Source organism: Mchenga conophoros, linkage group LG22, assembly GCF_057382185.1.
Source record: "Mchenga conophoros isolate Kocher_MC1m ecotype Shallow Benthic linkage group LG22, M_conophoros_male_GT1.1, whole genome shotgun sequence".
NCBI lineage: Eukaryota > Metazoa > Chordata > Actinopteri > Cichliformes > Cichlidae > Mchenga > Mchenga conophoros.
This window is the reverse complement of record NC_140546.1, coordinates 18,022,194-18,040,021: the sequence shown is the minus strand read 5'-3', so window position 1 is coordinate 18,040,021 and position 17,828 is coordinate 18,022,194. Positions and strand designations below refer to the sequence as shown.

The 17,828-nt window shown below is 40.5% G+C and overlaps 2 protein-coding genes across 3 annotated transcripts; both read left to right on the top strand.

The window, feature by feature from the left end:
• Positions 1 to 286: 286 nt before the first annotated feature.
• znf706 (zinc finger protein 706) lies at positions 287 to 2,929 on the top strand. Its single transcript, XM_085262918.1, has 3 exons — positions 287 to 377; positions 1,936 to 2,071; positions 2,197 to 2,929. Exons 2-3 carry the CDS (start codon positions 1,937 to 1,939, stop codon positions 2,290 to 2,292), a joined length of 231 nt encoding a protein of 76 aa, XP_085119044.1. The 5' UTR covers positions 287 to 377; position 1,936; the 3' UTR covers positions 2,293 to 2,929.
• Positions 2,930 to 7,459: 4,530 nt separating this feature from the next.
• On the top strand, positions 7,460 to 16,351 carry LOC146549261 (14-3-3 protein beta/alpha-A-like). 2 transcript variants are annotated; one of them, XM_085261731.1, is made up of 6 exons: positions 7,460 to 7,616; positions 9,464 to 9,795; positions 11,385 to 11,508; positions 12,151 to 12,314; positions 14,596 to 14,691; positions 14,790 to 16,351. In XM_085261731.1, the coding sequence occupies exons 2-6, from the start codon at positions 9,466 to 9,468 to the stop codon at positions 14,865 to 14,867; spliced, it is 792 nt and encodes a 263-aa protein (XP_085117857.1). In that variant the 5' UTR covers positions 7,460 to 7,616; positions 9,464 to 9,465; the 3' UTR covers positions 14,868 to 16,351. The 2 variants fall into 2 exon arrangements, with proteins under 2 accessions (XP_085117857.1, XP_085117858.1); XM_085261732.1 differs by lacking the exon at positions 7,460 to 7,616 and adding an exon at positions 7,630 to 7,686.
• Positions 16,352 to 17,828: the final 1,477 nt, after the last annotated feature.

The window sequence follows — 17,828 nt, the reverse complement described above, 5'->3', positions numbered from 1 at the left end:
GAAAAAGAATTTTGGCTGACCACGAAGAGGACTTTTATGGTATATTATGTTACAATGATACTTAATGAACAAACGAGCACAGGTGCACTTCTGATATCTTTAATGACTGATTATTACCTTATCCTGTAATTCGCAATGCAGTTTTATATACGATGAGAAAATGTTTTATCTTGTATTTTGTTTTTATAATTTTTGTCCAAATACAGTCTCTTAAGTAAACATTTTTAGTCGCTAAAATCAGTGAAAGTATATAATTACCGACTCTTGTCATGGTCAATGAACAGAGCGTGACGTTCACCTGTTAGTGTGAACTGTGCAGCTGTCACATTTGAGTGTGCATGCACCTAGCAAACGACACGTACTCCCATTTTTAAAAGGTAAGGGCTCTTATCTCTGTAAACATTTATTCGCTATAATATAAGAGTATATAGCTTGTCTGTAAGAATGCTACTCCCGGCGAGCAGTGAAATCTTCATATGGTTAAACCGGTCGGCGAAGCTAACACGAATAGCACGTACAGTGTAAACGCTACCAACTGTCAGCTAGCAGCTGGATTAGTGAAGACAAAGTGACGTTAACTTGCAAATTGTGTTGTAAAACAGAGGAGAGCAGCAGACAAACGACGAAACCTCAAAAAGCAGTAAGAGCTGAGTAAATATATCACCGACATTAGCCATTTTAATGACTAACTAACAGGAACCAGTGGAGCTACTTAGTTTTTAAAGAGCAGCTTGTTTAAAAAAAAAAAAAAAAGGCGTTAACGTGGTTTTACAACACTTCACAACATTGCTGACCAACAGAGGGCTATTTATGGAAGCGTCTAGTGAGCAAGGCCACATTACCAAGTCCCTGGACCCCCACGGTGCAGTCTGTCAGTCACTGTGTGTGTGTGTGTGTGTGTGTGTGTGTGTGTGTGGGGGGGGGGTGTATTTCTGCCCCCTAAAAGCAATCTAAATGATAAAATCTGTTGCTTTTTTTTGTGGCCCAGCATTGTGTTGTTGTTCAGCAGAACCTTATTTTTGGTCTATGGGTTAAAGGTACCACACACTCAGTGACTGTTTGTCCTGTAGTTATGAGCCTCGACAGACATCTCGGTTACATAACCAAACCTTTACTGGTATCCACCCAAACCGTTATCAAGCAAGGTTCTCACTCACTGACAATCTGATCTGCAGAGAACAGGCTAAACTAGTCAATTAAAGCTAAGATCAACATTTAAAAGCCTGTAAGAGCATGAGAAAACTTGTTCCTTTGGTTGTAAAGCTTGTAAAAATGCCAAAATGTAATTACCTTGTAGCATAAAGCTGACAAACCTGGTGCTGGTCCCCCAAAAAGGGGGAAAGTTACTTTCTCTTTGAAATGAGAAAATCACAATGGTAAGTGTTTGTAATGTTTAGTGCACTAATACTGTCAAACTTATTTTACATTGTGGGCCACATAAAGCTCGTGTTGATCTTAAGTGGGCCGAAGCAGTGAAATCAGTGTTTCTGTCACTACTTACTATCTATAGTAGACCGTAAAAATGTCATGTGATTGTTTATCTATAACTTAATTTGGTGTAATATGACCATTAGGGTGATGTTTATCAGTGAAGGTAATGCTGTAAAACTGAAACTTAAAATACAGTTAAAAGTCCAAAATTTATGCCATACTTCACATTTTCCAAAGCCATTCAGTGGGCTCGTTTGAGTCTGTGCCAGGCCTCTTTTGACCCCCAGGCCTTATGTTTGACACTGCTGCATTAAACCCTAAACTGCATTTAAGGAAGTCCTTGCACTGTCCTTGATTGATCACTGTTTTCTAATTGTTTATGAGCAAACATGGTATTATTAAGCTGCTCCTTACACACAAAAATAACCATAATTAGTTGTTTACTTACTGATTGCTCATGCATAAGTATTCTGTCCTTACATCTTCCTCTCTCTGCATTCCCAGCATGGCACGAGGGCATCAGAAGATTCAGTCCCAGCAGAAAAACGCCAAGAAGCAGGCGGAGATGAAGAAGGCCAAAGGTCACGATCAAAAGACGGCGGCCAAGGCAGCGCTCGTATTCACCTGCGCTGTGTGCAGAGTAAGTATGACCCCTCAGAACTCCCAAATGAGGGTGGGAGTCATATTTGAAACCAAATGCAGTGCCTTTTCCTCCAAATCCTCCTTTCCTTTAACAACTGTTGGATGTTTCATTTCTTCTCACAGTCTCAGATGCCGGACCCCAAAACCTTCAAGCAGCACTTTGAGAGCAAACACCCAAAATCCCCTCTGCCCCCTGAGTTAGAGGGAGTGGAGGCGTAGGTGGTCGTCGACATGGATACTAAACTCTTCAACCCTGTGCCGGCTCTGCTCTCGTCTCAGTCTGACAGCAACGGATGATTTCACGTGACCAACATGAAGCACTTGTCTATTAATTCTTTAACAGGCCGGGTCGAGTCCGGTGTGCTCGTCTTCGAATACATGTCACAGCAGACCTGTACGACCTGTGAACGATGAAAAGTTGTAAAAGGAGATGGCTTCTTATTCAGCTTCCCTGAACAAACTGGCGTATTGGAGTATTTCTTGCTGCCCGCTCTTGTCTCTTTACGCTTTAGCTTTGGTGGATTGATCGCTCGAGATAAATGCACAGTGTTTGCTGAAGTTACAGCGGTGACAAAACTGACCTCGTCTTCTTAATTAGTGCTTTGAGCGCTGAATGGAAACTGGGACTGTGAATCTTTATCCATAAGTGCTCAGAGCATAAATCGTCCTCGGTCGTGTCTGCCTGGTTATTACTGCATATTCTCATTTTAATTCATCATAATTTCGTAATTGTTTCAGTAAAAAAAAGTGACATTTTGATAGCCATTTCCAAGCTGCTGGATGAATTGTAAACCAATGAATGTATGCTCCAATGATGAATTGTTAAGTCATTTTATTAAAGGTTCACTTTGTTGTAGCTCTGCTTTGTATGATAATGTTTTCTGGCAAGGATGAATTTCACTGATACATTATGTGTTTAAGCAGGTAATGTTATCACAAACAGTCCCTGTGTTCCTTCACTCTGCTTGTGTGTCGGTTGTTTAATTTTGTGCCGAGTAATTTATTGTCTTCCTTCCAAAGTCTCTTTTTTACTTTCTCCTGCCTTCTAAACCTGACTGTTTCTTTTCTTATTACTCAGCGAGGCTGCATGTGAGAACCTGTTTGCCCTTCGGGATTAATGGTCTTTGACTCAGAATCTGGGCAGAGCAGAACAAAGTCTGTGCGATGTCCGATTGTGAGACTAGCTTGGGCAATTACCGTGGATTTACAGCGAGCGAGTGGGCGTCCAGCTCCACTCTTTCCAGGCACCGCCTTTTCTTAAACCAAACTGAGTATTCCCAATAGTGAGATGGGATTATCTACTGTTTTGGACTATAAGTGAGGAAAGGACAACCTTGAACAAGTCCAGGCGTGAGCCTCGATTCCATTCCTGAAAACGGCTTTAAAGTGGATCTCTGGAGATCATTTCCAGTGCCATGTTTTTATTTTTTGCACTCTGCTAGATTCAGTTCAAATTCTTTCTTATGCATCTTATATTGAGCCTCTGTACAGCTCAGTGCATCCTGTGTAAAACAAGCTCTGTGCGCTCCTTCAACTTTAATCTGACTTTCTCTGATTTGCTGCTTCTCATGTCTTAGTCATTTAGACATGGTTAAGATAACTTGCTGAAGTTCAAACTGAGCATCAGAATGGGGAGAAAATGTGATTTAACCGGTTTATGGTGATTGGTATTAGACGGGCTACTCTTGAGTATTTCAGAAACTGCTGATCTACTGGGATTTTCCCACATTTCCTCTTTTTGACAGATGGCTATGTCCAGTGAAATGTCTCTGTGTGAAATCCGCTTTTTGATGTCACAGTTCAGAGGAGAATGGCCAGACTGCTTCAAGCTAATAGGAAGGCAACAGCAACTCAAGTAACCATTCACTATAATAAAGACATGCAAAAGAGCATCTCTGAATGCAAACATTGAGCCTAAAAGCAGATGAGCTACAGCAGCAGAAGACCACACAGGGCGCTGCTCCTGTCAGGTAGGAATAGGAAACTGAGGCTACAATTCACACAAGCTCACCAAAACTGGAAGAAGACTGGGCAATCGTTCGGTCTCAAATTCCTTTGTGACATTAGGATGGTAGAATCAGAACTTGGTGTCAATAATGTGAAGGTATAGACCTATCATGCCTTGTATCAATAGTTCAGGCTGCATATGGTTTAAACCCCACAGCCTACCTGAGTATTATGGCTCCCTTTATAACCAGTGTACCCATCTGATACGTGATTATATCATATCACAAAGCTCAAATAATGTCAAACTTTTGTTGAACATCACAATAAGATCAGTGTACTCAAATGGCTTCCATAGTCACCAGATTTCAAACCAATAGAGCATTGTTGGGATGCTCTATTGACAAATCTGCAGTAACTGTGATGCTATCATGTCAGCATTGACATTAATCTCTGAGGAATATTTCCAGCACCTTTTTTAATTCTGTGATACCTCTTTAACCATCAGGTGTACCTAATAAAATAGCCAGTGAGTGTACAGTGATCACTGATCACGTCATTTTCTCTGTGCTGTTAGTTACATAGTAACTGTCGAGCAAAACAGATGAAAACAGGCTGGATAAATAAATACTGGTAGTTACACAGTTATTACATTTTTAGTCTCGTGACTGTAAGGCTGTCTTTTTTACTTCAGTTCATTGCATGACAGCATACCGTACTTGGATAATGACCACTGGTTTTACACTCCTTTTTGTGAGGCAGTGTGGGACGCTTTGGGTGTGCTGCATAGGCTGAGTGAGTAATACCGGACACACCCCGGGAGTAGAATAAAATGTGTGAAGCCTGAGTTTTTGGCTTACGGCTTACTCACATGTAGGCTGGCCCGGTTTATTATAAGCATCCACCACTTTAATAGTATTTACTGTGCGACAGAAAATGAGGAAAATCATAAAACTTTTATGTAAATGAATGTCATTTATGTGTCATCAGCTCTCACCCACCAAGAACTGAATATATCTGGATACAGAGCTTTAACTGTAGGGATGGCAGGATGACTCACAGAGAGTAACTGGCAGCTGACATGAACATCATCCCAGGAGGTTCTGACATTTTTAACTGAATAAATTAATCTCCTCTCCCAGCTACACAGAGCTTTACTCACCGGTTTAAACACAAATATGTACAGGAAGTGACAGAATCGGTACCAAATATCAAAAACAAGTTCAAATTGTGCATCTGTTACCTTGGATCAGCTGAAATGGCTCAATGTGCAGCAGTTAACAATCAAAAACCTCTAAACCATTATGCAACTCGGTCTGCATAAAGAGGTCTTTAACATGTCCAGTAATGACAAACGCTTCACTTCAGCTGAAACACAATAACTGCAAGAATATAGTGTGTAAGCCAACCATGCAGACATGGCTACAACCACACCATTGCACTTCATGTGTGAAGTCACTCAAACCATAAAGACCACACCATCTGTCTTCTTTGTCATAATTAAATCATTTAGGGGGAAATGTGGCTTGACTTCCTTTAATTCTGACTACTCAGAAGTAACAAACACACACACACACACACACACCACGGTCAGTGAGACGCTGCCTGTTGTTTTAGTTGTTTGAGCAGCTCGGCCAAATGACTCACAACCCACATTGTTCCCCAGCCTCCTCACACATAATCCACATCCTGCCTTCCCATCTGTAAACTTGTGAATCAAAAACACAACACATGTTCATTCATATAAACACATACACATATGTAAGATTTTTTTTTCTACAGCCTGTCTTTGATCTCAACATGCAAGAGTCACAGGAAAAAAATGAGAGCACTCGTACAAACTCGTTACAACTTAATTAGGTTAAGAATTTCCCTGTGGCTATAGATCATCTATTTTCAGCTCTCATCGCACTAGTGAGAAAGAAACACTGAAGCACCAGCTCAACTCCAGTGTCTGGGCATCGTGGCACCTGCTGTGTTGTTTCGGTGTTTCTGTGGAACAATATTTTCATTCATTTAGTTTATGTGTGGTGTAATAATAGCTAGTGATCAACATGTCCAGCAGGAGGTTGGGAATATTTATTTGTATTTGTCAAACACTGCTTATCTACCTTACTCTAGTTCTGCTTGGCCACTGATTAGCACACCTCTAATTCTAAAACTTCTGTGCATGATTTATGTCTCTAAGAAAGTACTGCAGGGTCTGATTGGTGTCTTCGTCCATCCCCAACCCTGATAACAGACTTGCTTGGATCGCTGCTACTTTCAACCAGTTTTACAAGGTCAGGGGAAGTGATCCATCACAATAGACCTAAACCTGAAATTTGTAAAACTAGAATAACTAGAAAAACATGACTGATGTCTGGACTACTCAATGGGTCAAGGCATTTGAATGAAGAAGCCTTTCTACTGAGAAGAGCCACAGTACCTCAGTATTTATATAGGCATTAGATAAAACAGTTTCAGTATACATAATATTAGCCTGATACCAACATAATTTTGCATAATTTCCTCATTTTATCAGTTCCTCTCTATACATGTTAGACCACTCCTTGTAGAAAGCTCTGATGGGTATAGTTTTACATGATAAAGGTGTACAAAGACACCGCTATTTGCAGCTTTTTCTGGATTAAAAAAAAATTAAATGCCATTTTGCGATTTTAGTGTTTGTTTCTAAAAGTAATGACATATATAGAGAGCACACGTTATCATAATCGTTTTTATCACGTTTTCAGTCTCAGTAAAAATGCGTATTCTTTGTGGGCAGGTGTGCACAGCTAACACAAACGGCCGTAAAGGCAGAGTACATAGCGCTGCAGAACTGTACCCCCCCCAGCATGTTTACACTGAGTAGGAGATGCTCTGTATCTCATTGTACAACTGTATAGTGACAATAAAGGCATTCTATTCTATTAAACGGCAAATTATGAGAGTGAAACTGAAATTACATTAATATCTAAGCCACGGGCCAATAATATGCTCGTTTGAAAATATAATAAGGTAGACAAAACCACTTTATGTCAATCCTGCCCCACTTCCGGGTTCCTCCTCCTGGCTTCTATCTTCTTGCATAATGACCTTTCACACACACAAACACACACACACTCACAAAGGATTTATTTTTTTTTAAACACAAACGTTTTCCCTTCCAGTGTCTTGATAGATATAAGTATGGTAGATATAAGTATAAATTCTCCTGAAAAGTTTCATTTGATTTATAATAACTATAAACTACATCTCCCAAGCATCCTTGCGGGCGTACCGGACAAACCAAGCGTTTATGCCGTTTGTACGTAAATATTAAAAAAAAATTAAATCTATATTTAGAAGATTTTTTACATAATGTTTTACATTATCATAATCATATTTTTGTTAATTTTCTGTGAGATTCGTTTATTTGTTTTTTCTCATTCGGCGCAGTCTTAAAAAAAAATTGCCCTTAGATTTGGCTACCATAGCAACTCCCTTCTTACGTCACCCATCCGGGCTCGACCCTGCTGCCGTGTCTTTGATTGGAGGGAAACCCCGTGGATGAGCGGGAGAGATCATCAGCTGTGCGGCCGGGAATCAGGAACAACACCGTCTAACGACACTCGCAGGTTAGTTACATCTATTTACTGCTCTTGCTCGGTGGTGTTTTTATCCAAAGAGTCCCTGCTTGTGCTTTTGGTAAGGTATCTTTTTAAACCCTGCATTAATCGCCGCATCTAGCGGCTGTAAGTGGAAATCGTTGATGCTCCGCGCTGCTCAGTCATTGTTCGGTGCTCGCCTGACAGGGAAGCGTTACTTACGGCAACGTTAACCCATCTATTTTTGTTCGCTCGCTGTTTTTAGAGGACGCCTCTCGGCCCTGCTAAGCGGCATTTTTTTGTGAATGAAGCAGTCTAAAATGTGAGAATAACTGTGGCTAGAAGAAGCGGTCTGGTTTGCTTTCCGGGAAGCGAAAAAGGGCGTTCACTGAGGACTGAACGAAGCGAGGCTCCTTTCATTCCTCTAACCGACTCAGTGACACACTTATTATCCTATAGCCGCCTGCAGCGTTAGGAAGCTTTCCCCAAATTAAACGCAGAGACTGTGTAATCCATATCGTTTATTAAGCTCTTGAAAATGATTTTTTTTTGTTCGGTCTGCATTCGTGCCTTACATGGTACGCGTTGGGTGGGCAGGTGTGTGAATGAGTGTGACGTGAAACTGGGTGGCCGACATTCCTCTAAGGGGTGCAGGTGGCAGCGTGCAGGGAAAATTTTCTCACCCATTTTGTGGCTTTTGAAATGAATTCATAGGTTTGGGATTTTTTTTCTTTTATATATTTTGCTTTGTAAACAGGCTGCACATTTATTCGCACACGTAGTCCTTTTATACTGCAGCATCTTTTACCTGTGAAGGGGTCTACATATTTTTTTTAAAAAGGAAACGAGTTCCTCAGCATAGGTTACTGTCTGTATTCTACTACAGTAAATTAGACTTCCTGTCCTGTGCTATGAGCCGATTTACAATCATTTAAGTTAAAACTAAAACCGATCGTTGACTGACAGAAGTTAATATGCAACTAGTCTGAGATTAGCTCAGCACTGTGGCATGCGTGTTAACTGGCTGTAGAGGAAAACGGACAATGTTGACAACTTATGCTGTGGGACATTTTGATGGAAGAACTAAATGATATAAAATAGTCTGTAGACTAATAAAAAAATAACCACTGATGACCACTGATTTCTGGGGAAATGTCCATCATCTAATGTAAATTTTCTGGAATTTCATAACCACTTATAATTTTTTTTACATGCCGACTACACTTTTCCTGTGATCTATTATGACATTTTGCCTATTCTTGTCTTCAGGATAGTGAGTCAGAAGAAGCCTAAAACTGTATCTGCTGTACAAGTCGTGATTATAGGCACTTTCCCCCTTTGTATTTCTAAAGACTTAGAGTCCAAATGATTTAGTCACCACTTTAAATCAAGTCTGTGCCCGATCGAGTGAAGACGAGACAAGCAGATTGATTTGTATTTAAGAAAAAAAAAGGTGCTTTGCTGGTGTGGACACACCCAGTGTTCCCATGAATTCTTAACAGCCGACACACTGTTGTTTTAGCTACATTCCTGTCAGAGTTTTTGATTATGTAATATGCTTCAAGGTTATAAATGTTCTATTTTCTCACAGTTAACTAACTGTAATATATAATATATTTTTTTTTGTTAAAAATGGGGATGTCTTCACAGTCAAAATGTTTAACACATACCTGAGAAATGAGGTTATGCTGGAATAACAGCACATTTACTTGCACAGTAGTCCTCCATTATTCACATATAGTAATGAAATCTACTTTTTCTCTCTCTACAATTTCTTTGCTTGGCCTCCCTTAACACACCGTCCTTAACTCCTGTCCTGTTTGTTTTGTCCTTCCTGACTCCCTTTCCTCTCTCCTTCCTCCACCCCCACATGACAGTCATGGCAGACAGAGAGGAGCTGGTACAGAAGGCCAAACTGGCCGAGCAGGCTGAGCGCTACGAGGACATGGCTGCAGCCATGAAGGCTGTCACAGAGCTGAACCAGGAGCTCAACAACGAGGAGCGCAATCTGCTCTCTGTTGCCTACAAGAATGTGGTCGGAGCTCGAAGGTCCTCCTGGAGGGTGATCTCCAGCATCGAGCAGAAGGCTGAAGCCGAAAAGAAGGCTGAAGCCGAAAAGACGCCTGAAAGCGAAAAGAAGGCCACGCTGGTCAAGGAGTACAGAGAGAAGATCGAGGGGGAGCTCAAACAGATCTGCCAGGAAGTTCGGGTAAGGAGGAGCAGAGGTGTTGAAGCTAAATGCTTGTTGCAAGAAAATATAAATGCACAGCAGCTGCTCCTCTTTGTATTAGTCCAACCTGTATTCAGATAGTGGCCGGTCTTGGTCACCTCTGTCTAGTGTGTGTGTGTGTGTGTGTGTGTGTGTGTGTGTGTGTGTGTGTGTGTGTGTGTGTGTGTGTGTGTGTGTGTGTGTGTATATTTATTTATTTAATTTAAATAATCAAGCTGCAAAAGCCAACATCGACAGCAGTTTAAAAAGAAAAAGAACAGCTTCCTTATGAATGGAAGCAAACACACATCCCTTACAAAAAGTAGTAGTAGAACCATGCTTTTTACACATTAGTGACACCTACAGGTATGTTGTGGTGCTTGTGTTTATGTGGTAGGGATCTAAAGAGGGACAATATAAACCTGCAGCTAACAGGATTTAAATATTAGTCATAGTTCTCAGCATACAAGCACTTGTCTAGGTTAATATGGCTTTACTTACGTCGCTGTTCACCTCTGAATATCTTAGCTGTAGTATTTAGGCCCATCTTACACAGTTGGAACTATGAACACAAAGCACCAAGTAGGCAAATGAAGGCACTCTTCCTAGCAGTTGTTTGAATATCACACAGATAAACTTCAGTATTTGGGTAGTTTGGATACATCCTGTATTTGCGGATTCACAGCCCTGTGACCTTGTGACCTTTAAAAGGAAACTTAAACATATAGGCCCACTACACTGATTCAACTCCATAGACGACAGTTTGCATGTTGTAAAGCATATCTAGCTCTACTATAAGTAGATATAGTAGATTAGTATATTTTACTCAAATGAAACTGTCTTTGATGTTTTATATTAACTTATACACAGGAAGCGTCCAGTACGCATTAAAATTGCAGCGCATGAAATAGGACTAAAAAGTTCAGCACTTCCTGCCAAAGTCCACATGATGAATCAGATGGGTGTAGCCTAGAATTTTAAGGCCTAGAATATGATTGGCAGCTACGTTAAAGGAAGAGGAATATTCCCTGCTCATAGTTTCACTGGACAGGTGTGTACTCTTAACATACCTGTCGAGTGATTTCTACATATTTCATGTTAATTGTGGTGGAAATGGGGAAATGCACATATAAAGGGAGACACATTCACTCTTACAAACTTATAAAAAGATATTTAAATTATTTACCAAGTATACTTTGTAAAGAAAAAATAGCAAAGCTCGGTTGGACTGCAGCAAACAGTAGGTCTTGTTCTGCAGTGCAGCCTGGGTGAGATCTACATAGCAGCATGTGGAGCACTTCTCCACCTGCTGCAGATACGTGATCGCTGTTGATCTCAAAAGCATGAGAACTGCTGTTGCGACTTCCAGTGTATGGTGGTGGATTTGGAATGCATTCAACCATGTGAGCAAATCCCCTCTGGATGAAGTAACTGAATGATACTGAGCACCTCCATAACAGCACCCTGGCCCAGTGAGGCAGCCATTAGGGAAAAGGAGTTAAAAATGTCACTGGCTCACTTATAACTGCTGGGGTTTGTGTGTGTTGCACGTGTTCTTTAGAGTTAAACTTCCACATTTCTTTTCGCAGGACCTGCTCGACAAATATCTGATCCCCCAAGCATCAGGCGCAGAGGGCAAAGTCTTCTACCTGAAGATGAAGGGAGACTACTTCCGCTACCTGGCTGAGGTGGCTACCGGAGACGAGAGGAACGGTAAATAAAACAGACATCATACACCACCCCTTCTTCTTATCCTGTCGTGCAGTCACTCAAGGTAGTGATAGTGAGTGCTTATGTTCAGGGTTTATGAAAACCATGCGGTGGTGTGTCACGCAGCTGCCGGTCGGTGGGATGAACGTGTGCTGACTGGGCGTCCTGAACATCCTTTTTAGGGTAGGAGACCCTAGGACTGGTTCAGGTGTTGTTTTTAGCCAGAATGCTAACGCGCTTCTCGTCCTTGACCTACAACTGTCCGCCAAAATGCTGGCAAGTGCTGCTGCGAGGTTGTCATGGCAACTGCAGCAGCAGCAGGGTGTTGGCTGCTTCTAGTTGCCAGAAGGCATTTTAGATTACTTTTCTTTTGTTAATTTTGGGTGGTTTTGTAAAAGATTGTGTTCTTTTGTTACATATTCCATAAAATATCCATCAAATCTGCTTTCAAATGATTGGATACTTCATCTTTTTGGTTCTGAGGACCTGTACTTGACAGTGGAGCTGAATAGAAATATTAATCAGATGATTTTACTTTTTGTTTAATGTATTTTTGTTGTTGTCTAACTTCTAAAAATTCAGTGTGTGGTTTCCAAGAAATAATTTTTCTCATTTGAAACCATATCTGCTTTTTTGCTTGTGCAGAAATTGTTAAGAACTCACAAGGTGGCTACCAGGATGCCTATGACATCAGCCTAAAGGAAATGGAGGCTACACATCCCATCCGCCTGGGCCTTGCGCTGAACTTCTCCGTCTTCTACTACGAGATTGCAAACCTGCCTGAGGAGGCTTGCAAACTGGCCAAGACGGTAAGAAGGGTCCTCTGTTTGTTGTCCCTCTCTTTAAAAAGCACTGAAGCATCATGAAAATGATGTTAGTACCACTTTTCCACCAGAGGTGTACAGGTACTGATTTTGAGGCCATTATTAATGTCATGCATATCACCTTATGGATACATAAAAATAATAAATACACTTAGTAGCACGCGTGCACTCTCTCGTAGCTGAGTGTCACTCAGTGGTTTCTGTGCCTATCATTGCCATGAGTCTGAAGATTAAATTGATATTCTGCTATCTCCGGTCCTCGCACTGCTGCTAATCTCCATGTCTCTGACTTGACTCTGATTGGTATGACCCTAACCCTTTGGTGGAAATAAGGTTATGCTTGAAACTACACTGTTAGTTTGTCAGCGGAAAGGATGATGAGTCTTTTAAAATTTTCTGCTTACAGTACTCTTTATACTTTAGGATTTTGTTAAAGGAGACCTTGAAAAATGGGGGAGTAAAGGCAGCGTTTCTTTTTCACAACATTCTGAAGAATTGCTGATAATAGTACAGACCCTTGATTAATGTAATTGATACCAAAGACAACATTAAGCCTTTCCACTTCCACGACTCTGTTAGGGTCCACTTGTGTCCAAATGATCGGACAGTAAGTGCTCGAATGGGTGTCTTTGTGCCTGCCTGTATTCTTGTTTTTTTGTGACCATGCTTAGTTAGTGCACTGTAATGTACGAACTATGAATGTGTTACAGCCAGCACACTTCAGAGAAGTAAAACGGGTATAACAGGAGTGACTGGTTGGCCGTTGGGTCTTCTGTTGTCCGTGTCACTCAAAGACTAAAGATAGGGGTAACAGTGTAACTGTCGGGTGTGGGATAAAGCTTTGAATTTTTTTTTAAAATAGTGATATAATTCATTCAGACTTTTATTTCACGGTGACCAATCAAATCAAAGTGAGATTTAGGTTTAGATGGAATCTGTTAGTATCGCCACACACTATTAAACAAAAGTCACTGCTATAAAGTAAAATAAAGCTGCTAATGATTATCATTTAGAAATTTCTTGTAATTTCCATGTTAACCTATGGCAACCACATGTCAGGATCCCACAAATTTACTGTGCCCAGGCAAGAAGACTAAAACCCTCCAATAAAGCAACGGACTCGTATTTTGAATTCAATTTTCAGCTCAGTTCAGATTTATTTATAAATACAACAAAGGTCACTTTAAGGAAAAAAACGAATTCAAGAGGAAGATAATTCTGGCAGCGGGAGTACCCGGGGAGAAACTACGCGAATATAGTCCAAAGACATGCAGTTAGTGGGGACAGGTTAATTGGAAACACTAAATTGCCCATAGGTGTGAATGGGGGAGCGAATGCGATTGCTTGTCTCCAGTCTAAGTGTTAGCCCTGCGACAGACTGGCGACCTGTCCAGGGAGTACCCTGCCTCTCGCCCTAAGACAGCTGGGATAGGTTCCAGCTCCCCCCGTGACCCTGAAAATGATAAGCGGAAGCGAATGGACAGATGGATAATTCTGGCAGGGGCAGCCAACAACCAACAGTCAGTGCACCATTGGAATTCCCCAGCAGCATAACTATGGAAGCGTTTGTGACCACCTGATCCAGCCCTAACTATAAGCTTTATCAAAAAGGGAAGTTTTAAGCCTAATCATAAAAGTAAAGAGGGTGTTTATCTCCCGAATCCAAACTGGGAGCTGGTTCCACAGAAGAGGAGCCTGAAAGCTTAAGGTTCTGCCTCCTGTTCTACTTTTAAATATCCTAGCAACCACAGGTAAAGCTGAACCTCACTGCAATACCTTTCATCACACTATGAGAGAACATACTATTGAAAGAAAAAATAAATAATTTGATGGACACCGCAGTAGTCTGGACATTCCTGGCATCACATAACAGCTCGCCGCTAGATTTTTATATAACTTCTTGTGTTGACGTCTTTGGGACACTTTTTGTTTTTTTTGTTTTTTTTGTCATTCGATACAGTTAGGAAAAGGCTAAAATAATTGAGTGTGTTTATGGATTTGTGAATAAATGGTCTGCCAGAGCACAGTTTTGTGCAAACACTTGTACTTGTTTCTAAAAGACCACCCCATATAATCAAAGTAGTTTACAGTATCAGGCACAACACAGATGTACCCTTTTATCCTAGAGATCTATAAATGGCTGCTTGTTGTTGCTTTCTGTTTAGCTTATTGTTTTTGGCCCTGCTAATACAAGCTCACTGTAGGCACTTTCAAGACTGTACTCTGGGTTTTGGAAGTCCTGATTGTTTCACTGTGTGTCTTCCAGGCCTTTGATGATGCCATCGCCAAGCTGGACTCACTCAACACTGAATCTTACAAAGACAGCACCTTGATCATGCAGCTGCTCCGTGACAACCTGACTGTGAGTGTCTCCTCTTGATGAAACTATATTAAAATTTGGTTTTCCCTTATGCTTATACATGAGCGCTAAATTTATTATCTTGCACTTTTTAAATGCAGCTGTGGATGTCGGACCCAAGCGGTGAGGGCGGGATTGAGGTAGAAGAGGGGGAGCAGCCAGCTGAAGACAAGAACTGAACTTCAGACGAGAAAAGAAACCCCGCAGTTTTCTTTCCCTTTTTTTTTTTTTTTTTTAAAAACCTCTCACCAGCCTAAGTTGTGTGTGTGTGGTTGTGTGTCCACATACATGCACAAATATGTATGTTTACACTCCACTCTGTGTGTAAAGTACAGTATGTGTGTGCAGATACATTGAAGCATTGAAGTGTATGTGTTAAGTGTATCAACACCTCCACAGGGAAAAGAATGGAATAGATTGGTTGTTTTTATTTTTTTTTAACATAACTCATTGTGTGACCCAGTGGATGTTCATTTCCTTTAGAATTCTTTTCCTTTAAATAATTTTGTCTCTTTTAGTCCAAATGAAATCCCTCCTTTGGATCCAAATCTGCCCCATTCTCTCGAACCTTATTCACTGTAGCAAACCGCTGCTGTTGCAGGAAAGCAAACCAACCAACCTCGAAGTGTAACTTTGATAATAATTTGTATGTTTTTACTTGAACTGAACATTTACAACCTTTGTGACACTTTAGTCCACAAAACTCCTTTGAGGCACGTGTTAAAAGGGAAAAAAATGGTCACAGTAGTCTGAATTCATTACTTTTTTTTTCCTTCATCTGACAATAGCAGTACACACATACTGTTGGCAGGTTTCACCTATTACGGTATTGCTTGTATCCATACGGCCCTGTCAGTGTCCAGTGTAGCAGGTAGAGATTTTTTTTTTTTTTTTTTTTTTTTTAAATGGATGGTACATGTGTCATGGCTCAATGGGTTTTTACAGTGCTTTCAGGCATAGGAAAGGTTTTCTATATGAATGACCACTTACAAAAGCTGTAATTTACTTTTGGTTTGTTGAGAGGGTTACATTCCATTTTACTGACATCTTTTCACTCATCAGTGAAACGAGTAGACTGTAATGTCCTGCAGTTTTGCATACCACGTGACAAGCTATATAGACAGCCTAAGATAAAGTTAACAACTTGATAAAATGGCTCGATACTGTAACTTTTGATATTTTATCTCTTCAGCAGTGCAGAGGATACTTTTTGCCATGTGCTTTTATGTGGCTTTCTACTCTTTTTCTATTCAGGTGTTTTTTGTATTTTCTTTTGTTTATTTTATTCCCTTATTGAGTATTGATTTGACTCCTGGAATGTATGTGGTTCTCAGTAGTCTGGTGTGAGGGTTAGGCATCGCTTTTAAAACTGGCAATCTCTGCTTAGGATTAGGTGGAATACAGTTACATTTATCTTCCTTGAAAGTACATTTTGAAAAGGCAAAATTTCAAACCATGGCAAATATAAAAATGAGAATTTTAGGTAAGTTGATAGGAAATTGCATTAAGGTCATTTAGTGATCACAAAGTAGTGCCAGTTTCTTCTAAGTACAGTATCTTGGTTTTAAAAAAAGTTGGGATGCAGGATTTGGCGAGTAATGCTCTTGGGTATGTTATTTGGTTATGTGCTTTCATGTAAGTGGAATTAAAACATTCAAATTAAGATGGTGTGCTCGGTTTCTCTGTTCTTTATGTGTGATGTGAATTGTTGGTTCACAGATTTCACTGAGACAAACCCACAAATGGCCCAAGCATGAAATAATGTTTAAAGCAAAGAAATGAGGGCTGTTCCATACAGTCATGTGAAAAGTTTCCACAGGGCTTCAAGCAGTCATGTGGGGAAAAGTCAAGCACATCCTATGACTCAATAGCTTGTAGAACAGACCTCGGCTACGTTAATTTGAACTTTATCACTCTCTCACATTGTTATGGAGGAATTTTGGCCCACTTTTATTTACAATGTTAGGGTGTTGCTTCAGTTCATGGAGATTTGCAGGAATTCACACCTCTGTTGAAAGTCCCACCACAGCATTTGAATGAGGTTGAGGTGTGGACATAACTGAGCCATTGTAACACCTTGATTCCTTTGTTTTTCAACCATTCTGTTATAGATTTCCTGCTGTGCTTGCGTCTGCAGCAAGACAATGACCGCAGTTTTGGTCAAACTTTAGTTATCAGACAAATCATTTTGGCATATAGAGGAGTTCATAGTAGGATGAGTGAGTGTAATTTGCCCATTTTAGGACTCCTCCACTGCCATGCGTAATCTTAATCATCTGTCCAAAGAACATTGTCCAAGAACTCATCCATCCTTGTTTCGACTCAATTAAACAAAGACCTACTGTACTCGTGTTCTTTTGAGAGAGAGAAGAGGGTTTCTCCTAAGTAAACTTTAAAACAAGCCATACTTGTTCCTTGTTCCGGCTGGGATGTCCACTACTGGGAAGGTTGTGGCATTGTGTTCACACACATGAATGTCAAAATGTCTGCTTTTATAGAAGCGCTCACACGTACTCGAGTGTATTTGATCATCTGCACCATAGCTGCTACTTGACCAATTAATTCCTATGGAAGATTTAAGCGATTTTAGGTGGCTGAAGTGAATAAAATTTGAATGGCATGTCAAATTTCACCCTTTATATGGGATAAAACCTTGTACTCTCATCATATCACTGCCTGTAGAAGAATTATAAAGCAGTTTGAGGTGCAAAATTAACACTAAAGATCAGACAGTTGTATTCTGGTCTGACGAGAGATGGATGCTTCCTGGACTGAAAACACTGCCCTCTGCAGATAGTGATGTATTAAAGGGCACATGTGATGCATTTAGGTGGAATGTGGGAGAAAATATTCTCACTTATTCACTTTATATCTGTGGGTATTTTTTTTTTTGATCAGTGGGCCACTTCAGATCAGTGGGTCTGTTCACCTTTGATCAGTGACAGTCACTGAAGCTCTCTTTCATTTCTGTAAAGGTATCATTTAATGACTTAAGTCACTAAATATGTATGAAAGCTTAATAATGTAGAGTTAAAGGGGTGTGCATCCTTCCCTAGAACCCTTACATATAGTCCTAAATAACCTCAGACTCTTGCCAAATGAGGGAGGGGTGTCTCAGCCATGCCTATCGCAGTTTCAGT